This window comes from Cetorhinus maximus, chromosome 19, assembly GCF_964194155.1.
Source record: "Cetorhinus maximus chromosome 19, sCetMax3.hap1.1, whole genome shotgun sequence".
In the NCBI taxonomy this organism is placed as follows: Eukaryota; Metazoa; Chordata; class Chondrichthyes; order Lamniformes; family Cetorhinidae; genus Cetorhinus; species Cetorhinus maximus.
The window spans coordinates 84,559,093-84,584,108 of record NC_135897.1 but is presented as its reverse complement, the minus strand read 5'-3'; the positions used below and the strand labels follow the sequence as shown (position 1 = coordinate 84,584,108).

Genomic DNA, 25,016 nt, shown 5'->3' with positions numbered 1-25,016 from the left:
TGATGACAAAGATGGTGAACAATTTACCGGCTCTGGCACTTTTCCTTTCTTTGCCAGGAGATCCACTCATGCCATGGGATTGATGGATTTTGGGGTTCAGGACCTACTTGTTCACTGTGGGTATGGACTGCCCAGAGGTAGCTATGACCTACAAGGCGGCAATGCTCTTCCATTGTCTTGGAGAAGACCAATGAATAGCCGAGCAGCTCAGAGAAGACACCTCTACATTCGATACTGAAGTGCTCTCGAGATATACTTTGGGCCAAAGAAAAACGTGATGACTGATCAATACACATTTCACCAGAGGTGCCAAGGAAATGGTAAGCCCATGAAACAATACATGGCAGCATTGTGCCAGTTGATGTCTACATGTAAATTTGGCACACTAACCAACAAACTAATTTGTGACCTTGAAAAACCTTCAATTCCACAAATTAGGGAATGCTTACTTACAGAGGATGATGAAGCCACAACATTGGCAGTCCAAATTGAATCCGCCATGCCAGGTTTGAAGATGTGCCCTCAGACCCAGGGTCGCAGGCACAACTTGCCCAGCCAGCTCACGTGCAAAAGTCATGGACAAAGAGACCTCAGAAGTCTCATCAAAACCTACCCCATCACATTTGGATAAGCTCAAAAACGTGCATATTTGTAGAGGTTTCCATAGATTGATAACACCATGTCCAGCTTGAGGGAAACAGCATGACCCGTGCTCAAAGATGAATCACATTGCAAAGGCATGCAGGTCTTCGAAGAAGACTTCATTAGTTCGACATGTGGAAGAATCTATTCCCGGGAGTGATATATGGCATGTGTATACCATCACATGGCAAAGCACCAGGTCATTTTAAGCCATAAACCTCACAAGTGATCCTTGCTTCATCAGTACAATGCGAGTCGGTTCAAGGCTGCATTTTTGGCGATTGCAATGCATCAACAGGCTCCGTCATCGGAACGCTCAATGAGACTATTGCCTTGTAGTTGCTCCGAGGTAGGGGTATTTCTGTGCAATTCAGGAATCATCATGAAAATACATGTTAAAAATCTTTCCAGTTTGAGAAACAGGAGTAGTTTGTTTTTGATGAGGCTTTGGAGGACTCTTTGTCAGTAACCCTTGCACGTGAGCTGGTTGGTTCTGGGTCTGAGGGGACAGTTTTGCATAACATCTCCAAACCTGGCATGGCAGATTCTATTTGGACCGGGCAAGGGGATAGGCAATAAATGCAAACGACGCTCACAGCCCAAGAATAAATCGAGAGAAAAAAATCTAACATGGTGGCAAATACCATGTTGAAATGAGTTAAGTATCAAAGTTATTCATGCATTGCTTACTCAGGACACGATCAGCATGAAGGTGATAAACAAGTAAGGGAACTAAACGCTTGCAAAGAGACTGAAGGAAGCTTGGTACAGGTCTGTTACACAAGAAAGGGTTGAAGTAAGCAAATGGTTTAACTTGAGCAACGCAAAGAGGGCAAGAACAAAATTCAAAAGTTACGAGCTAGCGAACAGACGTGTAGACATTTTCTTTTCATCCCTTAGAGAATGGAGAACAGACTCCGGGAGAGAACAGTGACTTTAAGATGACCTGTCACTTTGAAAGAAGTTGATTACAGAGGGAGGATCGATGTACGTTGGAAAGGGTATTTGAGAGTTTCTGATATTAATAGCAATACTGTTTTCTTTGGTTACCCAGGGAATGTTCCATTTAGGTCATTTATGAGCTATGGTGCAGCAGGTTTATTGGGCAGAAAACCCTTTTCTAGCACAAGTTTTTTTTTCATGCTCTATATGATTATTGCAGCTCCTCAAAGAGACCATTAAAGGAGCAATCTGGAACTGGCCAAAAATAAAAAGTTAACTGGGTGAAAAATATGGGTCCATCTATAAAGTTATTAATTCTTTAAATGGTACCTCTTTAATGCAACACGGAAAGATGAATTGGAGCCGAATGTTATCTTAATGATGGACAGATCTCATTATACAGCACAATGATACATTTTGATTAAATTTGTATCATTATTGTGTGTTTGGTGACAAGTAAACAAGTAAACCATCCGTCAGTCTCTTTGCAAGTGTTTAGTTCCCTTATTTGTTCATCACCTTCATGCTGATCATGTCCTTGAGTAAGCAATGCATGAATAACTTTGATACTTAACTCATTTCAACATGGTATTTGCCACCATGTTGCATTTTTTTTCTCTATTTATTCTTGGGATGGAAGTACCTTTTCAGTGTTTCTATGTAAACATCTAATTTGGGAAAGAGAGAAAGATTCCACAAAAGATACACCAGGATTTATGGTAACGCAAGAAGTGGTCTTCTCACTCGAAGTTGACCAACTGCACAATGGGTTATTGTGGCAGGAAGCAATAGACAGCACAGAACGTGTGGGTAAAATATACTGCATAGCCTGTTTAATATTGAGTACAACTGAAGAAAACCTCAGACAGATTTTTGGATGTGGTTTAGCAGTAGAATGATGAAATATCTGTGTTATATTTACTTAATTCCCAAATTATAGCAGGAGCAAGGTTCTGTGAAATAATATATGCGACATGCACTGTAGGAATTAACCAAGGCTCCTTAGGCAGCACTTTCCAAACCCACGACCACTACCATCTAGAAGGACAAGGGCAGCAGATGGGAGCACCACCACCTGGAAGTTCCCCTCTAAGTCACTCGCCATCCTGACTTGGAAATATATCGTCTTTCCTTCACTGTCGCTGGGTCAAAATCCTGGAACTCCCTTCCTAACAGCACTGTTGGTGTACCTACATCACATGGACTGCAGCGGGTCAAGAAGGCAGCTCACCACCACCTTCTCAAGGGCAACTAGAGATGGGCAAGCCCAGATCCCGTGAATGAATTTTTAAAAAATCTTTTGTTGTGGATTAGGAGGAACAAAAATAGGCCAATTTAAGAGAGAAAGAACTCTTAGACATTCTACATTTATCTAAATTGAAATACATCTTCAATTCTCACATCTACATCTGGCTATAATCCATTTTTCCCATCTGAGGTCCTTACTGCCACACACACCTTTGTATCGTCAGTGAACTTTCATCCAGATTATTGTTAAAGATGATAAACAGCAACAGCCCGAATACTGACCCCCCCGACAGGGGCTCCAATCACAGGGCCACTAACATTAACAGCCTTCTGTTTATGAAAATGCAACCAGCTGCAAAACTGCCTCGTCTGCCTGTTCAAGGGGATGTTAAAGGAACATTGGCACTAATTGAACATTTCTGCTAGCCTTACTAATGCAACTGCACTTTCTTGACCCAGTGACCTACTCCATGTGTCACAATATTGTTAGGAACAGGGGGGAGATAGTAGGATGGTTCCTCTTTTTCCACCTCTCGACTGACTGAAGACAGATGTGTTTTAACATAAAAGTGCTGAGTGCTGTAGCTCTTAAGAACAGACAAATGACAGGTTTTCTTGTAAATTTTTAAAAAAGATAAATGTTTATTACTGAACACCCGAAATGTATACGCAACAGCGCCAACTCTCAGTCTCTGGCACACACATGCAGCGCGCACATGAAAAGGTGATTACAAAAGAGGTAGCATGCACTTGGGTCTTAAAAGTCCAAAAATTCAACGTCACACTTGCTTCTTTTGAGATGAAGGCTTGAAATGTTACAGGCTTGTGATTCCCTTTGTGGTCCACTAAAGAAACAGAGGTTGGAGGTTTATGAAGACTGATTTGCAGTGGCTCACTGCTTAAGTAACAGCTTTCTCTGGCTTCACTCTAGTCAAGGTGCAGTTGAACACCTGCAGCAAACACCTGGTTTGGTTCCTCAAATAGGTAGATAAAGGCCTTTGCCTCCCAATGGGTTTTATTGGCTCATATGATGTGGGCAGCACAAGCTAGGTCAGCATTTATTGTCCATCCCTAATTGCCCTTGAGAAGGTGGTGGTGAGCTGCCTTCTTGAACTGTTGCAGTCCCTGTGGTGTAGGTACATCCACAGTGCTATTAGGAAGGGAGTTCCAGGATTTTGACCCAGCGACAGTGAAGGAACTACAATATATTTCCAAGTCAGGATGGTGAGTGGTTTACCTGGCACTTCCAGGTGGTGGTGCTCCCATCTGCTGCCCTTGTTCTTCTGGATGGTAGCAGTCATGGATTTGGAAGGTGCTGCCTAAACAGCCTTGGCCAGTTCCTGTAGTGCATCTTGCAAATGACACACACTGCTGCTACTGTGCGTCAGTGGTGGAGGGAGTGAATGTTTGTGGATGGGGTGCCAAGCAAGCGGGCTGCTTTGTCCTGGATGGTGTCAAGCTTTGAGTGTTGTTGGAGCTGCACTCATCCAGGCAAGTGGGGAGTATTCCATCACACTCCTGACTTGTGCCTTGAAGATGATGGACAGGCTTTGGAGAGTCAGTAGGTGAGTTATTCGCCACAGGATTGCTAGCCTCTGACCTGCTCTTGTAGCCACAGTATTTATATGGCTAGTCCAGTTCAATTCCTGGTTAACACAAACCCCCAGGATGTCAATAGTGGGGGATTCAGTGATGGTAATGCCATTGAATGTCATGGGGCAATGGTTAGATTCTCTGTTGTTGGAGATGGTCATCACCTGGCACTTGTGTGGCACAAATGTTACTTGCCACTTGTCAGCCCAAGCCTGGACATTGTCCAGATCTTGCTGCATTTGGACATGGACTGCTTCAGTATCTGAGGAGTCGTGAATGGTGCTGAACATTGTGCAATCATCAGCGAACATCCCCACTTCTGACCTTATGCTGGAGGGAAGGTCATTGATGAAGCAGCTGAAGATGGTTGGGCCTAGGACGCTACCCTGAGGAACTCCTGCAGTGATTGCCTGGAACTTGTTAATCATAATAAGTGCTTTTCGTGGAAAAATGTGCACAAAGCTAGTCTTTTACTTCAAGCAGGTTTATTCTTAAGACAGCTCGGCAGTGTAACAGAATCGCCCAGCCCCTTTCACACTGAACTGTTACAGCTGCGCCCACTTATAGGTGAACCAATGCCCATCACTTGTTTTAACAATGCTCTCTTAACAATGTAATTGCTTTACAATGTAATTTCCAGTCAACATGATAATGCAATTACTGATACATTGACAAACTGAGATGATTGACCTCCAACAACCACAACCATCTTCCTTAGTGCTAGGTATGACTCCAACAAGCAGAGAGTTTTCAGGGCTCCTTGATGCCACACTCTGTCAAGAGCAATCACTCTCACCTCACATCTGGTCTGGAACTCCTCTTCTTTCTTTTTGCCTCCTGCTTCAAAAATATGTCTTACTAAGTTTTATCAGCAGCCTGTTTTCTGTCAGGTGACCATGGTATATGTTTCTTCATTGCCCTCACAAATGGTCTCTGACACCTTTGTCATTGACATACAATGGTGCTTGAGTTTCACCCATTTACATATCCTTGTGATAGAATGGGATTCTTCCAACACCAGTTCTTTGGAATTCCACTCCAAAGTCAAGAAGCCTGCAAGTCCATTGTGAATGAGTTTCCATAACTATTTGGATAATGGCTGCCAATAATCCACAGATTTGTTGTATTTTAATGCCTTCTCAAAATGTCCCAAAATGTCGTTTGTATCGAAAGGACAGACATGTCAACTATCTTCCAAGGCCTTGTATAGTTCCATGTATTTTGACAGAAAAGGAAAGGGTCACCCAATCTCTCAACTCCATTTCATTTCAAAAGCAGAGTGTCAACTCTCCATTTTGTTTTAAAAGTAGTGTCCATTTTCAATAAACCCATGAGTCCATGTTGCATGAGCGTGACAATGTTTCTGCAGCTGGCAACCAGCATAACCACTCTTACATTCACCTTTGATGCCTCCGCCATCAGTAAAGCCTTTATTCTTTCCCATCGTAGTTGATTCTCCCAATACGTCTGGGCCCTATTTTCATTCCTTCAAGTCCAAGGGCATAGACTTGAATGCATCTGCAAATGGTTTAACTATCCTTCATTAGGTCTGCCCAGATCACAGCAAATGTTATTGGACCAAGCCCTCCTCTGCCAAAATCATAATTACCCTGGAGAGCAAAATGAACCTGCTCCACTTCTTTACTTCACTACGAACTTTTTTAAGTCCCTAATTCCTGCCCCTCCACCCTCATCTCCAACGAGTGCAAGGAGCTCACTTAAGGTCACAGCTGGGTTACTTTGTAGCTCAGCACCTGATCAAGGCAGAGACCTGAAGTGCTCTTTCTGAATTCTATTAGCAAGCTCCACAATGATTCTGGTGAAACAGCAGCGTTTGACTGGTATCCGAAGAAAGCTACGGCATTGATTTCCCAAGATCCAATCAGACATTAGCTTTTCAGGATCAGAGAGTTCAGAGACAGTGGGACGTCTTAAAATGAAAGTACTGCTGCCGCTGCTACAAGAGCAGGGGTTCATTCACTTACACCTCAGAAATTCCAGATCTCCCCAAAGCAACTTCCCCCAAAAGTGAGCCAGATTGTTTTTAAATTACCAGATTTATTGAATATTTCACTATTTTGTGGTGGGATTTGAACTGATGAACTCGAGGTTTCCAGTCTAGTATTGCATCCACCAAGCCAATTCACAGTACCCATCAGGGTTTGGTGCAACCAACCAGTATTTTCCCCAGTGGTCATTCTTCAATGCAACCCTAGATTGTGCATGTTGGCAAGTTGTCAAAATGCACCACAGCTAAGCCTGGCCCTGTCCCCGCCCGATGTCTATACATGCGCATTTTCCACCAGGAGTGGGCAACCTGGCTAATATCTTCTTCTTTAGCTGCAGGATACTCAGGTACAATAAGAGGTGAGATCAGCCAACTCAGAATTGGGTGGAGAGGGAGTGCATTTATTAAACAGATGGTCATTAATCTCAATGAATTTTAAATACTCCTAATTCAATGAACAGGTAGCAAATTAAATAATTTGTTTAAACTGACATTCTAATCGCCACAGGTTAAAGGTTGTTTCTGCAATGACCTTAACTGTTTATATTCGTACAGTGATCATAAGACTATTACTTGAGCCCCAGTACTAGCAGGCAGAGATCTGCAGTCCAGCATGAAACAATACCTTCAAAAGAGAGGAGAAAGAATTGGAGCGGAAAGCAGATTTACAGAACATAATAATTTCAGTGATAATTTCAGAATTTGAAAACAAATATAAAAATATTTTTATCTGAGTTACACAATCAAAGCAGGGAAGCAGAACAGAAACTTATGTAGCAATAGGTCATCACCACCAATAGATTTGAATAAATACCAACTCCTCAGACGGTTGAAGAACTCTCTCTCGAACACTTCGAGTTAAACAGGCTCTTGCTCGTTTGGCACACAAAGATCAGACCTGACACCTCAGACAACATCATCAAACAGAAACATTGGACTAGGGCAAAGCAGGTAACAAATTCAAACCTTTACCTCCAGAAAGCCAAGAGAGAATTAGCAGCTGCATTTTCACTTAAATGGAAGGATTAACCAAATATGCTCTCTGGGTTAAACAGGACACAGACAATGGTAAAGGGTGGGAAACATTAGCAATTGTTATGGTAACAATCACTATTACAATAACTTGATTGTGTTATGATATTTGGCTGCATACTTTTCCCTTTCTACCTTTTGAAAGAAGCTTATATTTGTGTACTTTCCACAGGCATTCACGTACTATTGAAGGATACCTTGAATATTTTGAGCTTTGAAAAGAGGTCAGTTTGTAACTTTTTTAAAGAGTGTATGCAGCCATATTTTCTTAAAATAAAATAACTAAATCTTATACTGGGTTGGCTTAACTAATCCTTTTTGGACAAAGAGAATTGGAAAGGAATGCATCTCTTAAAAAAAAAGGCAACACTGAAACCACACGGTAAAAGATTCGAGCTTAATGAGGTGAGGGCCGAGAGATTCTGTACATGAGCATGCCCAAAAGAGGGCAAGAGGATTGCCACACTCTGCCCAAATTCAAATTTCCAAATGTGATTTTGAAAAGGTTAAAAACACGACTGCGCAGTCTTTTGAGGCATTGTTTGCAATCTGTTATCTGTAGGTACTTGCTAATGGCGTGTATGAAAAAATGCAACTTCACCCAGTTAATGGTTTTGTTTCAAGTTCCAAAACTTCTCTTTCGGTCATAAGTTGTCTGTTTTCTCTTATTTCATCTGATCAATGCAATATTATTCCATATTCCATTCAAAAGCGGTTCAGTGCAAAGTATTTGGAGAGAAACATTTGTTTTCATCTGCAAAATGGTACTGTTAACAGCTTTCACTTAGCACACAACTTATAAAGTTACTACAAGTTCCCATTTCATTCTCACTCACATTTCGCTTCTTCAACTGAATCTCATTATCTTTGGGGATTTCACAGTGACAAAGTACGTGCACAATTGTCCTTAAACATTACAACTCTCCACGTGTACCCACTTCCCTCTAACTTGATGGAGAACTCAAACTCTCAAAAAGACACAAAACAGTTCAATAAAACAGGTTTAGGCCATAGCCTTAAACCAGTGTTCTACAGGACAACCCTTTGAGGGTGTCTGTAATTTTTAAACTACTGAAAAGTTTAAGGAGAAAAACACATCAGTTTTCCTATAAAGCCTCTCAAAAATTAGATGCCTGAACATTTTGTTGCAGTTTTAAATATGATGGGATTAAGCTTTCTGCTTCACTAATTTTATTGGGGAAAGTAGGCAAGTGTGTACTGTGCCCTCCTGCCAACACCTACACCTGCAGTGCAGTAACCTGCCTCATTGCAGCAGGTGCTGACAGAAGAGGCTCCCTGTCGCAAAGTCAAGTGTGCCAGCACATGCACAGTGGCATCACAATCAGATGTGAATGCCTGTCTAGCCCTTGTGTAGAAAGGTTCTTCAGTATGCTACAAAAACAGACTTAAATTTATCTTTATCTTTATATTTATCTTTATCTCGAAACGTCAACTCGTTTCTTCTCCGCCGATGCTGCCAGACCTGCTGAGTTTTTCCTGGCAATTCTGTTTTTGTTTTAAATTTATACAGCACTTTTCAGAATCTCAGGATGCCCCAATTCACTATATAACTAAGGAAATCATTTTTGAAGCGTAGTCACTATTGTAAGGTAAGAGAAGCGGCAGCTAATTGGCACACAGCAAGCTCCCACTTACAGCAACGTGATCATTGCTGGCAGTGTGAAAAACGGCACAGCAGAGTGAGAAGCCAACATTACCTGTTTGTCCATACATGCTCGGTGTGCACCAATTATTTCCGAAGACTTTAGAATAATCCATCCAGTCAAGAGTCTGACCCGAGGGGTAGATCCCAAGCTGCCCCCATTTGCTGCAAGGTCACCAGCAGCTACTATGCAATGTCCAGCGTGATGCTGGGACACTAAGTCAGCTCTGGCCTGAAACAAGAGACATCTACAGTCGTGAGCTGTGAGATGGTGACATTGAATGAAGCCAGTCCAGCTCAAACTTCAGCAGTCAAGGATGAGGGGAGTGCTGGGCTGCATCGTACCCATCTAAGGATGATGTCTGTACCTAAGGGCTCCTTTCTCTTTACCCAAACCAGCTATTTCATAATCCCTCACTACTTCTGCGTTGGCAAAGGTTGCTGATGGATCGAAATGCCTTTAACACTCTGTAGAGGCTGTCTAAAGCTTTGACCCCCTGCTTATGACATCTCCTTTTAATTGTTTCCATTCCTTTAAATTTAACTTGCGGTTAGTTTTCTTGTCCGAGCACGGTGCCATCCCTGGATCAATTCCTAGCGTACGCACTGAGTCATGAATCATTATACAAATGGAATTAGATGGGAAAATGGAGTGCTATGTGCGCTGGGGCTGGATTTTGCCTGCAGGTTCATCCTGAAACCTGCCATCAGGATGAAACGTGGGTCAGAAGTCCACCTTGGGAAGCACGGATTGTGATTTTCCCCAGAGTGGCCAGAGAACAGGTTCGCTGTCCAGTTTAAGGATGGTGTCCAGGCCCTCGAATCTGGGGGCCTTCCAGATTTAAAGGAGCAGCAGGATGTCTTGGCAAGTTAGTGAGGGAGAGGGCATTTCAAAATAGAGGTACCTCTCTCTCCAACCTTCTTCAAATTATCAATTAAAAAAGGCCTTTGCAACCTCTATAGAGCAGCCTGAGGCTGTTGCTGCATCCAAGCAGGCAGGTAGACTGCCTAGAGCAGTGTTTCCCCGCTCCACCACACCTCCTTCCCCCCCCCCCACCCCCACCAACCCTGGTCTGGCACAGAGGCTGCCTCCAGGCCCGAAAACTGGGCCCGCATCACGTGGTGGAACCTGGGGAAATTCCAGTCAGGTTCCTTCAATTAGCCTTAACAAGCTTAATCAGCTAACTGCTGTGTGCGGGCAAATAGCCCTACCACATTGCCCCCACCACCATCCCGCCCCCCCAATCCCCTGCCATCTTGCTGCCTCTGTGAAAATGGCCTGGGAGTGGATGAAGTTGGGGAACACTACGTTTAGCACCTGCCTACCTCCATCCCTGACCCTGACAGGGGCTCAAAATCCAGCCCCCAACATTCAGGTGAGTCTTAAAACTGTGCAAGCCATATCAGAGCTCATTGATACCAGAAAATGAATATCAACCCCCTCCAATTGCTCCAACATCTCCCTTGTTAAACTCCCTCATCCACCACCCTTGGGAAACTCCAACTTGGCTGCAGTTTAACCATAACTTATTCCACACACAGCTCCATTCATCCATCAGCTTCATAGACCTGTACTGGCTCTCTAACCACGCCTATGCTCTCAATAACTCCTTCCCTGAACTCTGTGGCCTCTCCCGATCTCCAAAGTTTTCTTTCAGACCAAGCTACATCATCTTGCCCAACTCTCCCACTTTGGATAACTATCATTTCTTTTACATCTCTTATTTGCCTTTCCTCCTGTCCCACCTTCTTTACCAACAAACTGCCCTGGAATGATTCCTACATGAAAGGCAAGCTTTACATTAAATACAAGTTGTTTCGAAAAAGGTTAGGACATTAAATCATCACAAAACTAAACAAAATCATCAAGGTTATAGGTTTACACTTTCTGTCATCATGTAACCTGAATGAGAAGACCTAGGGCAACATCCTCCCCCCCGTCAAGGGGGAAGTGCGGGAGCAGGCGCGGGCGGGCGGCCTTCCGATGGGCACCCCCCGATCGGAGGCCACGCCAAATGCTGCTTCAGGGAGATTGGCTCTGATTGAAAACTTCAAATAAAAGGTGATAAAAAAAATTTCCCTGCCATGTCCCGTCATGTGACACTGTCACAGGAGTTGGGACATGTCCATAACTTGTATTGAAACATTTCGTAAAATTTTAAATACCTTCATGAAACCTCATCCCGCCCGTGGATGAGGGTTCATGTTTTTTTCTGAAGCCCACCTGGGACTCCCAGCCTGCCCGCCAACCTTAAGGTTGGACGGGCAGGTCCACTAATTGTTTTAATTAGTTTTTTTAATGGCCTTAATAGGCTGTTGACAGTTCCGCTGCGCACCTGCTGAATTGCAATTCTAAACGACACGGGATGATGTCGGGAACGCACGCGCAACGTATGCCCGCGTCATTTTACGCGTCGGCGAGCGGGTCCCGCCCCTGCTCGCTGACTGGAAGATGCTGCCCCTAAAATATAGAATGCTTTGCAACCACACAATAAATCAGCGCCATACATTGTACGATACAAGGTTCGGTCTCCTCTCACCCTTGTCTGCCCTCTCGTGTGATGTAAAGGATTCCATGGCACTATTTTGAAGAAGAGTAGGGGAGTTCTCCCCGGTGTCTTAGTCATTATTAATTCCTCAGTCAACATCACTAAAAAAAAAATGATCAGGTCATCATCTTATTGCTTTCTGTGGGAGCTTGCTGTACATAAATTGGCTGCCATGTTTCCTGCATAAAAACAGTGACTATGCTTCAAAAAGTACTTCATTGGCTGTGGGATGTACTGGGGTCACGAAAGGCACTATGCAAATGCAAGTTCTTTCTTTCTAAGACAAGAAATCAGGCACATTCTGACTGACGTATTTGACCCAACCAAAACGCACTTCATTGCTACGCATACGTTTGTACTGCTACACACTTAATCGCACCACATATATCACCAACATATCTATCACCAACATATCTATCACCACGTATATCACCAACTGATATCATCCTTCCAGGACCGACCCCTTGTTCGCCTGTGAAGACTGAAGGTGGAGATCAAGAAATCGCGAGGAGTGGTGAGGGGAAGGGACACCATATCATTTATATTTTGGGTGAATATTCCAAAGCTCTAACGATAGTGCTGCCATGTCTGATTGGCTGGAATCGGCTCAGAATACATTTAGCTCCGTCCTGCTTTGACGTGGAACATACACACTTTGGTACCCTTTCAAACAGTTTTGCTTGATTGTAACATTTGCCAGGTTAGCAAAGTGGGGCATTTGTAAGCCAAAAATGAGCAAACTGTGTCGAATGCCCTGGGGATGCAAAGCACGCCAGCAAGCCCCTGAAAGGAAAAGCTGTGCCAATGTTTCCGGTTCTTAGGTACTGCCTGACCTGCTGTGCGGAGCCAACAGTTTCTGTCGCTTTTACAGATTTGCACTTAGTAAACCTTCTGTGTACTTGTAGGGGAAGCTAAAACACAAAAATGTGGAAGTGTTGTGAAATCTTTCAAAAGATCAAAATGCAACAATTGTACATTAAAGAAAACCTGCAACATTTTGGGAACTTGATTTTGATCAGTTTCTGAAACTACGCAGTTCCTTAAGTTTTAAAACAGTAAAGGACCTTTTTTTTTAAGCTTGGTTCACTTTGCAACTGGCAAGGCTGAATGAGGAGAATTGGAGCACCAGGTTGGAAGATTTGGAAATAATCAGATGACAGGAGTGAAGGATAATAAAACATGGGAATGAAGTGCGGAAAGACAAATATTCAGAAGACAGTAGGTTGCATCACTGCTCCTAAATGAGACAGGAAGCAACACCCACTGCCTTATAGAACTCTAACCTGGATAATGGCCACATTCACAGAAAGCCAAACAGTCTTCACTCAAGAAGTGTGAGGTGATGCACAAACAAGGCACGGGAATACACGATGAATGGTAGGACCCTGGGAAGTACTGAGGATCAGAGGGACCTTGGTGTGCATGTCCACCATCCCTTAAGGTAGCGGGACAGGTAGATAAGGTGGTTAAGGAGGCATATGGGATACTTGCCTTTATTAGCCCGAGGCACAGAATATTAGAGCAGGGAGATTATGCTGGATCTGTATAAAACGCTGGTTAGGCCACAGCTAGAGTATTGCGTGCAGTTCTGGAATCCGCATTATAGGAAGGGTGTGATTGCACTAGAGAGTGTGCAGAGGAGATTTACCACGGTGTTGCCTGGGCTGGAGAGTTTTAGTTATGAGGGGAGATTGGATAGGTTGAGGCTATTTTCCCTGGAGCAGAGGAGATTGAGGGGGGACATGATTGAGGTGTATAAAATTATGAGGGGCATAGATAGGGGAGACAGGAAGGAAATTTTCCCCTTGGTGGAAGGATCAATAACCAGGGGGCATAGATTTAAGGTAAGGGGCAGGAGGTTTAGAGGGGATGCGAGGAAGAATTTTTTTACCCAGAGGGTGGTGGGAAGCTGGAACTCACTGCCTGAAAGGGTGGTAGAGGCAGAAACCCTCATAACATTTAAGAAGTATTTAAGATGTGCACTTGCGATGCCATGGCATACAAGGCTATGGGCTTAGTGCTGGAAAATGGGATTAGAATAGTTAGGTACTTGTTTGACCGGCGCAGATTCGATGGGCCGAAGGGCCTTTTTCTGTGCTGTAGACCTCTATGACCCTACTCTCTAAGACAAGGAGGGGAAGAGGACTAGGGGGAGCTAGAGCATACTGCTCTGGGAGAACAGCACACGAATTAGGGAAAACTAACATGGTTGCATTGCCTTGACAGAGAGTGCCACTGGGCAGCTAGGGAGCATAAATACACAACTGGCACAGAGTGTGAGACACAGAGCACCGCTAAGCAACCACAGAGTGAAAAGTCACCACAGAATCATAGAATGGTTACAGCACAGAAGGAGACCATTCGGCCAGTTGTATCCATGCCAGCTCTCTGCAAAAGCAACTCAATTTGTCCCATTCCCCGGATCAACTTCAGGTCTGGATGGGATGTACTCCAGGTTGCTGAGGGAAATAATGATGAAAATTGCGGAGATGGTTGCCATAATCTTCCAAAGCTCCTTAGATACAGGGGGGTGGTGCCAGAGGACTAGAGAATTATAAATGTTTCGTCCCTGCTCAAAACTGGGGCTAAGGATAAAGGAAAGGCCAGTCAGTCTAATCTTGGTATGGGAAAAATTTTAGAAATGATAATCTGGGACAAAAGAAAAATCACTTTGACAAGTGTGGATCAAATCAATGAAAGCCAGCATGAATTTGTTTAGGGTAAATGGTGTTTAATTCACTTTTTTGAGTTTTTCTGCTGTGATAAAATAGAGGGATGTTGAGGATAATATGGTTGATATGGTTTACATGGACTTCCAAAAGGCATGTGATAAAGTGCCACAATATAGCCTTGTCAGCAAAGTTTAAGACCGTGGGCATCATGAATATAAAATTGGCTAAAGCAGAGGAAACAGGGAATAGTGGTGAATGGATGTTTCTCACACTGGAGGAAGGTATAGAGCAGGTTTCCACAAGGGTTATGAATAGGAAGGCATCATTGTTTTTTTATGATGAACATTAATAACTTGGACTTGGGTGTATAAGGTACAAGCTAAAAATTTCAGCTGATATAACACTTGGAACTGTAGCAAAGAGTGAAGGGGATAGTGATGGACTTCAAGAGAACACAGACAGGTAGACATGACTGGTAGGATGGCAGACATGCGGCAGATAAAAGTTAATGCAAAAGAAGTGTGAAATTATACATCTTAGTAGGAAGAATGAGGAGAGGCAATACAAATAAAGGATACAATTCTAAAGGGTTTGCAGGAACTGAAACACCCGGGCGTTATAAATCGAGGCATAAAAGTAAAAAGCAAGAACGGTATGATGAACCTTTACAAAACAATGGCTCTGCCACAAACAGAGCACATGTCTAATTCTGGGCACCCAAGTTTGTGGGGGACAGAAAAGATTTATGAGAATGGTTCGGGGGATGAGGGATTTCCAAAAGGGAATTAGGTAAGAACATAAGAGGGGAAAAATTGCAGGGAATAGATAGCGAGCAGGACTAGCTGGATGCTGTTGCAGTGAGCTGGCACGAACCCAATGGGTCAAATGGCCTCCTCCTTGTAAAGCCTTCTATGATTCCAATTTCCGCCAGGATTCTCTTTTGCTGAGTTTTGAATATTTAAAGGTAGTGTTATAAGGGGGTGGCAAAAATTCGACAGTTAAATTTCTTCCAATGCAGAGGATTAGAAATTATGCATTGTTCTTCTTGCCAGTCATGATTTCTTGTCAAAATTATTATGTCCTACATTAATTATCAATCTTTATGTTCTTACTGACAATAGACTAACTTTCTTTTTCCTGTTACATGAAATCTACAAGATAACTCAAAACTCATTTTGAAACTTGATGGCATATTCTAGAGACTCCTATTATTGCAGAACATAATTGCGAAAAATTGCCACGCAAACCACAAAATATTCTACAGGTAAAAAGTGACATTTTTGAATATATTTCACTGTGCATAAACCTTCAAGTGATTTTTTTCATTGTAAAAGCAATTGAACGTTTAGAAACGGTAAGGGTAATGGCAGATTTGGGCACAAGCAGCATGAGTGCCCATTTGTGTTGTTTGAGCTGAAATGCACACGTGTAATAGTCAGTGGAAGGGCTTCTGCGCAGAACTCAACAGAGCTGCAAGAGGTTATAATATGAATGAGGTGCACACAGGAAAGGGGAGAACGTACACAATTGCGTACTTTGTACATAGGAGTGCACATGATAAATCATGAACTCAAAGCCCAAGTAGTAGTTCAGGCCTGCCTGTTATGACACAGCCGATGGTAAATGCTAAACTGTTCAAATCCCAGAGGGAAACTTGAAACAACAGTCACAACTCATTTTCAATTTGTATAAATTTGGAGATGCATGCCTTGAATTCAGTAGTAATGGGACCACCAAGACTTATAGGATTTTATAAAACTAGGTTAAACATTTATTAATAAGAAAAATGATTTTAAATACATTCGGAGATCTACAAATTACTACTATGGTAATTTCTAAATCCCCTAATCAAGCTAACTCCCAGTTACACTTTTGTTAAGGCAACAGTAAGACACACAGATTTTAAAAGGCCCAGGAAAAGAAACATGATACCCTGAACAAGTGGCTTTCCAAGTGAGTTTTCTTAACTTCAGTCCTTTGAAGACACCAGCTTGAGGCATAGATGCTGAAGGCTTTTCCACACTTGTAATATCTTAAAAATGCCTTCCCTTATGCTCAAAACTTGCTCCTTCTTTCTACAAAACTTCTTCTTTGAATGCAAATGCCCATTGTTTCACTATGGCCAGGATTTTCCCCTCGGCGATTTGGGGGCGGGGCCCGCTCACCGAAGGGAAAATGACGCGGGATGATGTCGGGAGGAACCCCCAACGTCGTCCCGGTCCCGTTAAATTTTTAGGAAGGTGGGCGGACAGCGAAATCAGCTGTCCGCCCGCCGACCTGTCAATGGCCAATTGAGGCCATTGACAGGCTAATTAAAGACCTGCCCGTCCAAGCTTAAGGCTGGCGGACAGGCCAGGAGCCCCACCAAGCTCCAGGTTATTCAAGAAATTTCATCCACTGGCGGGATGAAGTTTCATGTCCATTTTTAAAAAATTTAATAAACTTTATGTGTTTCTTATTAACATGTCCCATCTTGTGTGCCATTGTCATGTGAGGGGGACATGTTAATAATTTTAATATTTCTCTATTTTTTGATTTTTCTTACCTGTCAGTAAACTCCCTGAGGCAGCAATTTGCGTCAGGGAGCAGTGCACTCTTTTGTGCGCATGCACGAAAGAGCGCACTTTGACAGATGGGGAATCCCTCCCCCACCCCACCCCGCACAGGAAGCGCTCTGTCGGGCAGGCCGCTGGGCGGGCCTTAATTGGCCCGCCCACTCAAAATGGTGGCAGGCCCTGTTTCGGTGGCGGGGTTTGGCTGTCCGCCCGCCGCCAAGCCGGTGGGGCCCGCCCACCATCCAAGGGCAAAATTCTGCCCTATGTCTTTGGACTTTATATCCCTAAAAATGAAACCTTCTCATAGCACTAAGTTTTACCAGTAATCTTTGGGGAAAAATAAACACATGTTTCTAAACTTCACCTAGCTAGATGACACATTTCACCTCTCCTTTAAAAACAATATAGTCTGGTTTATTTCAAAATGCAGATGTTCCCTTGACACTCATGTTTCCAAACATCTACATGTTTATCTAATTAACATTTATTACAATGAAAACATCTTTTCGAATGTCACTTCTACCCTCAGCACCTTCCTTTTTATTCTGAGAAAAAACTTGCTGGAAATTCCACTTACTCCCCCTCTTCCCTGACTACCCACCTTCCTTTCACTTTCCCACTTTCTATCCTTTTCTGATTTAAAAGGGGTGACGACAAATGGTTTAGCTCTATGAACTTAACTCATACTCATTAGCTATCTCTGCTGCTTGTCTTACTGTTTGAACCCTCTGTTCCTCCACATGAGTTCTCATTACAGAAAGAATTGAATCTTTAAATTCTTCCAAAATAATTACTTCTCTAAGAGCTGCATATGTTGTTTCTATCTTTAATGCCTGTATCTAGCGGTCAAAATTACTTTGTTTTACTCTTTCAAACTCAATATAAGTTTGTCCAGACTGTTTTCTCATATTCCTAAATTTCCGCCTCTATGCCTCAGGATCCAACTCATATGCACTCATATAGCCTTTTTTACCACATCATAATTCACCGACATTTCTTCTGACAGCAAAGCATAAACTTCATGTACTCCAACCACCAACCTGGATTGTAACAACAATGTCCAACTTTCCTGTGGCCATTTCATCTGTTCAGCTGTCTTCTCTTAATAAAATAAAGAATGCTTCAACATCTTTTTCCTCGAACTTTGGAAGAGCTTGTACAAATTTAAACATCTCCCAACTAGGTTTTAAGTTAAAGTTAAAGAATCTGAGGTCTCTGTTTAACTTCCAGCCTTTTATGCTCATATGCCCTTTCTCTCTCCTTCTCTCTTTCTCTGCCTCTCTTTCTTTATCCTTCTCTCTTGCCTGGAATTCCAGTTCCAGCTGCCTTTCTTTCTCCTGTCTATCTGCTTGCTCCCTTTTGAAATGCCCTTGCCCTTTCAGCTGCCTCTAGCTCAAGTTTTTTCAGTTCCTTTGCTTGTTCAAGTTTCTTCATTTGTAACTGAAGTCTCTCTACCCACGGTGGTTGACAGGGCCCTCAACCGTGTCCGGCCCATCTCCCGTGCATCCGCCCTCACACCTTCCTCTCCCTCCCAGAAACATGATAGGGTCCCCCTTGTCCTCAATTATCACCCCACCAGCCTCCGCATTCAAAGGATCATCCTCCGCCATTTCCACCAATTCCAGCATGATGCCACCACCAAACACATCTTCCCTTCACCCTCCCCCGGCGGCATTCCGCAGGGATTGTTCCCTCCAGGACACCCTGGTCCACTCCTCCATCACCTTCTACACCTCAACCCCCTCCCACGGCACCTTCCTATGCAACTGCAGAAGGTGCAACACCTGCCCCTTTACTTCCCCTCTCCTCATCGTCCAAGGGCCCAAACACTCCTTTCAAGTGAAGCAGCATTTCACTTGCACTTCCCTCAATTTAGTCTATTGCATTCGCTGCTCCCAATGTGGTTTCCTCTACATTGGAGAGACCAAATGCAGACTGGGTGACCGCTTTGCGGAACACCTTCAGTCTGTCCGCAAGCATGACCCAGACCTCCCTGTCGCTTGCCATTTCAACACTCCACCCTGCTCTCATGCCCACATGTCCGTCCTTGGCCTGCTGCATTGTTCCAGTGAAGCTCAACGCAAACTCGAGGAACAGCACCTCATCTTCCGACTAGGCACTTTATAGCCTTCCGGACTGAATATTGAGTTCAGCAATTTTAGATCGTGAACTCTCTCCTCCATCCCCACCCCCTTTCCGATCCCCCTTTTTTCCAATAATTTACATAGATTTTTCTTTTCCCACCTATTTCCATTATTTTTAAATGTATTTCCATCCATCGTTTTATCTCTACCTTTTAGCCTATTTCGATCCCTTCCCCCCCATCCCACCCCCACTAGGGCTATCTGTACCTTGCTCGTCCTGCTTTCTACCCTTAATGTCACCTATTATCATATTCCTTAGTTAATATCACCACCTTCAACACCTCTTTGTTCTTTTGTCTATGACATCTTTTGGCAATCTCCACCTATCACTGGCCCTCTATCCAGCTCTACCTGTCCCACCCCGCCTTAAACCAGCTTATATTTCACCTCTTTTCTATTTTTCCTTAGTTCTGTTGAAGAGTCATACGGACTCGAAACGTTAACTGTGTTCCTCCCTGCAGATGCTGTCAGACCTGCTGAGTGTTTCCAGGTATTTTTATTTTTGTTTTGGATTTCCAGCATCCGCAGTTTTTTGCTTTTATCTCTCTACCTCCAGCTGTGACTCACTAGTGTCAGGTTTCACTTCCAACTTTAAATGCTGTGCTATACCTTCAATTATATCTGCTTTCTGAGCCCCTGCAGGTAACCCCAATTGCAATTTACCACCAATTCCAGTAACTTATCTTTCATTACCTTTTGTAAAGCGGCCAAATTTATAACTTCAACTCCCAAACGAATTCTGAGCATCTGCCAAAGCCATACCATAGTCTCACCACTGCAAAAAACCTCACCGCAACTCCTGAATTCAAAGTGCTTCTTGTACTTATAACCTTATGATTCACCATCTCCAAAAGAATCAAGGAATTTCAAATATATCCCACAAAGAGCCCCCAAATATGTTATGACATAGCCAGTGGTAAATGCTGAGCTGTTCAAATCCCAGAGGGAAACTTGAAACAACTGTCACAACTCATTTTCAATTTGTATAAATTTGGAGATGGTGCCTTGAATTCAGTAGTAACAAGACCGCCAAGTCTTATAGGTTTTTATAAAAATGGGTTAAACATTTATTAATAAGAGAACTGATTTTAAATACATATATAGATCTACAAATTGTTACTATGATAACTTCTAAATCCTCTAATCAATCTAACTCCCAGTTACACTTTTGTAAGGCAACAGTAAGATACATATATTTTAAAAGACCCAGGCAAAGAAACAGGATACCCTGAACAAGTGGCTTTCCAGGTGAGTTTTCTTAACTTCAGTCCTTTGAAGACAGCAGCTTGAGGCATGGATGCTGAAGGCATTTTTTATACTTGTAAGATCTTGAAAATGCCTTCCCTTGCACACAGCCCTTGCTCCTTCTTTATACATATCTTCCTCTTTGAATGCAAATACCCATTGTTTCACGATGTCTTTGGACTTTATATCCCTGATAATAAAATGGTCTTAAGCACTAAGTTTTACCAGTAATCTTTGGGAAAAATAAACACACTGTTTCTAAACTTCACCTGGCTAGGTGACACATGTCACCCCTCCTTTGAAAACAATATAGTCTGGTTTATTTCAAAATGCCAATGCTCCCTTGATACCCATGTTTCTAAACATCCCCATATTTACCTAATTAACATTTTAAACTTAACCTCTCTTCTTAGATCAGACCCAGACAGACAGATACACACACACACACACAAATTATTATATCTTCTTGACACTGCCTAAACCCCAGAGTGTACTGAATTCTTGAAGCATTTCATAAACATTGAAGAAATTAAGCTGCTGAGGACAGCTGAAACCAGTTTGGCAACTGCTTTGTGTTTTGTCATGAAGCATGTGTGATAGCCAACCAGGATAGATAACAGACTATCAACCATTAATGGTACAATTTGAATGGCAACATTATTGGGTCTGATATCACTGGATGCTGCAACAGGATGCATCATTTGAATGGTGTTGATCGAATTTGAGAAACTCTGCGTAATGTAGCGTATACACTTTCAGTTCTTGTGTGTTCATTTCTGAGAATATTGACCATGCTGAAGTGGAATGAAGCCGATATTGGACCAGGTGCCCATTGACTTCAATACAAATAAATCTCATGGACAGGTGTATAATGGGGCAGCCAATTATCAACTGTTTTGCACACCCACTGAAGTTAAAGTTCTGTTCTCACGCCCTCTCACCACCACCCATGCATGTTAACCCATGACACTCATGCCCTACACCCAACCCACATAACTGCTCATACCCTCCCTGCCAACCCATATCCTGCTACCCACCCACATGTTCCCTCTTACCCTCCATATCAACCTATGCCCATGTACCTAATCCCCATGGCCCCTCACACCCTCCATGCCAACCTTTGCCACTCTATCCACACCCATGGCCCTTTACAGCCCCTATATCAAAGCTGTGCCAACTCATGCTAACCCATGCCCCCACTCACCAACCTTTGCCCTTACATCTATGATGCTAACTCACCCAGTATCTACTACTGCCAGACCTCAGGGCACATGTTGAGATTAAATAAAATAAAGTGTCTATTGCAGACTTTACTATATAGAGAAACAAACACACACTCATAAAAACCCATTTACTACATTTACATTCCTTCAACTACATAATGCATTATAGCAACAATCATTTCACTCAAGTGCATAATCTCTTTTAACAACATGTACTAGAATGCATAGTCACACTCAAAGGTTCTACAAGCACTTGTAGTGGTCAATCAAACTGAAATGGCAGGCACCCCACAGTGATAAGGGATGGTTGTGATATCAGTCATGCAGCACTAATAAAGTAATGGAAGCCCTCAGATTTATGTCAACAGACAGAGTTAAATAGCAAACAACATTTTTGTTTTAAACACTCCACATGTTTTCAAAGATTTAAAGGGCAGGACTTTTAAATGCCTCGACAGCTTGATAGCTCCTCTTGACAGGTCTGTTAACAGTTCCAAGAGCTTGACAGTTAATGAGTTCATACACTTTTCTTGCACATTCATGCCTAATTTTAACAATTCCAATGGGCACCTGACCTCTCACAATGGGCACCTGACCTCCCCCAAAGGCGGCCCAGGACCATCTCCAAAGGGGTACCTTAAGTTTCCAAATGCATACCCTGGCTATCCAAAGGACAAGGGTCAGATCTGCTTCTACCAAATCTAAACTGCACAGTTCATGTTCAGCTAGGTCACCAAGATTACACAGGAGGACTGATTTCTATAGGCAGCTACCTCCGCAAAATGTGCATGCAGGAATTCTGGCCCAACCCCATCCCTTCCCTCCGTAGCACCCCCCCACCCACCCCCGCCCCATGAAAATGGTGGGTGCCGTGTTCAGGGGTGGGGCTTCTGGAATCGGGGCTCTTCCACCATTCTCTGTTGTGGTGAAAATCCAGGCCAAAATGTTTGTTTTCGAGTGTCTACCAATTTTGAAACTAAGAATAAAGGAAACATTAAAGTGCACCGAAGCATAAAAATATTATAATAGTTAGGTTTGTTATGCTCAGAAGATTACACGTTTCTCTTAGTTAGTCAACAGGACATACTGGTCAACCTTGCCTAGCTAGGGAAAAGGTAGAAGACCATTTAATCGCCGATGTTTGTTCAAGTAAGGCATTGTCAAAGAATACTAAAAACAGAATATCAGTCAATGTAGGTCTGCCTGTCTTTTAAAAAAGTAAACTAAATTTAAGCAAACTTCTTTTACACTGTACAATTTGTGGTAACTGGGCCTGCCCTTTTAAAATAAATGTTAGCAATGAAGACCGGAAAAATGTAGTTCCATGGCTCTCTACATCATCAGAGCTAGCTGTCAGTGTATGTCATAGTTTGGTCAAATATATGTGGTGCCCTAGTTATACAATGGTCTAACTCCGAATTATTCAGGTACAACCCAGCACTTTTCCTTCCCTCCACCACCTGCAATTCTTCTTCTGATTGAAGACTAAGACAGGCAGAAGCCAATGGAACTGAAAGATTTTCTCTCAGTAATGAACATATAGCTGTCATTATTCTGATAGGGTATGTTGAATATAAAACAATGCAGCTTAAATCACTCACTTTTCTTTTTCATCTTGCTGATTTAGAAATGGCTTTGAATGAAACGGAAAGCTTTTCCAACTATTCAAACACCACAGTGGAAGACAAGTGTGCACCAGACCGTGAAATTAGCCAGGTGATTTTCACAGTGCTATACACCGTCCTCCTCATTGTTGGCCTCCTGATGAACAGCCTGGCCATTTGGGTGTTCTTTCAAATACCAAGCAAATCAAACTTCATCGTGTACCTTAAGAACATAGTCATCGCTGACCTGCTGATGACACTGACATTTCCATTTAAAATAGTCATCGAGTCAAGCTTCAGAACATCCGGACTTCAAGTCTTTGTGTGCCAAGTCAGTTCGGTCATATTTTACTCGACTATGTACATAAGCATTATATTTTTTGGGCTGATAAGTGCTGACCGTTACCAGAAGGCAGCAAAACCGTTTGGCCATTCTCGAACATGCAGACCCAGAACTGCAAAGATTCTCTCAGCAACCATATGGCTGTGTATGTTTTTCTTAGTGCTGCCCAATATGGTACTCTACAAGGGGAAAACCATGTCAGAAAATGAGCGCAAATGCTCCTCTTTGAAGACTGAACTGGGCTTAAAATGGCACGAAATGGTCAACTTCATCTGTCAGATCATATTCTGGAGTAACTTGATATTAATGGTTGTGTGCTATTTTCTGATAACTAGAGAGCTTTATAAATCCTATCGGAAAACAAGAGGCAGCTCTAAGCAATCCAAGAAAGTTAATTTCAATGTATTTCTTGTGCTGGCTGTGTTCTTTGTGTGCTTTGTTCCCTTTCATTTTGCCAGAATCCCATACACACTTAGCCAGACACGAGATGCCTATCGGTGCTCCACGAAGGTTGCCCTTTACTACATAAAGGAGAGCACACTGAGCTTGTCAGCATTAAATGCATGTCTTGATCCGTTAATTTATTTTTTTCTGTGTAGGTCATTCAGGAACATGTTGTTTGCAAAGCTGAACAATTGCGCACAGCAACTGCCAAAAAAGCAGAAAAATGTGAACTCATCGAGCATGGACACTTCATTCTAGGTTACAAATGAACATTATACCTACCAAATACCAAACATTCTCTCTCCTCATTTCATCACAAGGCATGGGCAACATGGTGCAAGACTTAAAATGTTGTAAAATTATATAATTCCCACATCACATGTATGCAGTATGTAGAATTCATGTAAAGCTCTATGGGGTTTGGGGGATATTTCATTATGTTGAACACTACATAAATACTTGTTGTTGTTTAGGGCAGGAAAGAGCATTAAGTGCTGATACAACAACAAATTGCATTTGTGTAGCACATTTAATTTAATAAAACGTCCCAAGGTTCTTCACAGGGAAACACTTGACCAGGAGATGTTGGAACAGTATAGGTGGACTTGATGCCTTTTGTAATTTCTACAATCTTATGAAACGTATAAAGTAAATCCATACACTTATGTTTTTTTCTCTTGCTTGCTTTTTTTGATGATAAACTGCTTCCATGTTCAAGATAGTCAATGACATACATACCAGCCTCTGGAGTTATTTTCTACATCAAGTCTACAGCACAGAAACAAGCCATTTGGCCAAGCTGATCTATGCCAGACTTTATGCTCCATGTGTGTATCCTCCCAACTTCCTTCCATCAAGATCGCAATATTCTGAGGTAGCTCAACTGAAATCAGAACCTCTGTGTTTCAAGGAATGTGTTTGGGTTTAGAGAAGGAATTCCAGATAGTAGTGCTGGCAGAAGGGTTGGTGGATTGAAGGGGCAGTGGATGTGTAGATAACCAGGGATATAGAGGCCGTAAGTATACATGCAAAGGTGAAGGGTTGGAGGATCGCACAGGAAAGCCAAGGGGGCTTTTCATAAATGAGATAAAAATCAGCAAGGAAGGTGA

The 25,016-nt window shown here is 42.7% G+C and overlaps 2 protein-coding genes across 3 annotated transcripts in view; one reads left to right on the top strand and one right to left on the bottom strand.

Moving 5' to 3' along the window:
- LOC144693984 (mediator of RNA polymerase II transcription subunit 12-like protein) overlaps window positions 1-25,016 on the bottom strand; it is a 590,784-nt gene that overhangs the window by 154,864 nt on the left and 410,904 nt on the right. The window lies entirely within an intron of this gene.
- On the top strand, window positions 72-24,564 carry LOC144693993 (P2Y purinoceptor 12-like). 2 transcript variants are annotated; one of them, XM_078564276.1, is made up of 4 exons: window positions 72-320; window positions 7,638-7,689; window positions 15,508-15,613; window positions 23,144-24,564. In XM_078564276.1, the coding sequence occupies exon 4, from the start codon at window positions 23,146-23,148 to the stop codon at window positions 24,163-24,165; it is 1,020 nt and encodes a 339-aa protein (XP_078420402.1). In that variant the 5' UTR covers window positions 72-320; window positions 7,638-7,689; window positions 15,508-15,613; window positions 23,144-23,145; the 3' UTR covers window positions 24,166-24,564. The 2 variants fall into 2 exon arrangements, with proteins under 2 accessions (XP_078420402.1, XP_078420403.1); XM_078564277.1 differs by lacking the exon at window positions 15,508-15,613.

What these genes read in the sequence shown, in the direction of transcription:
- LOC144693993 (XM_078564277.1), top strand. Translation starts at nt 23,146, where the DNA reads ATGGCTTTGAATGAAACGGAAAGCTTTTCCAACTATTCAAACACCACA.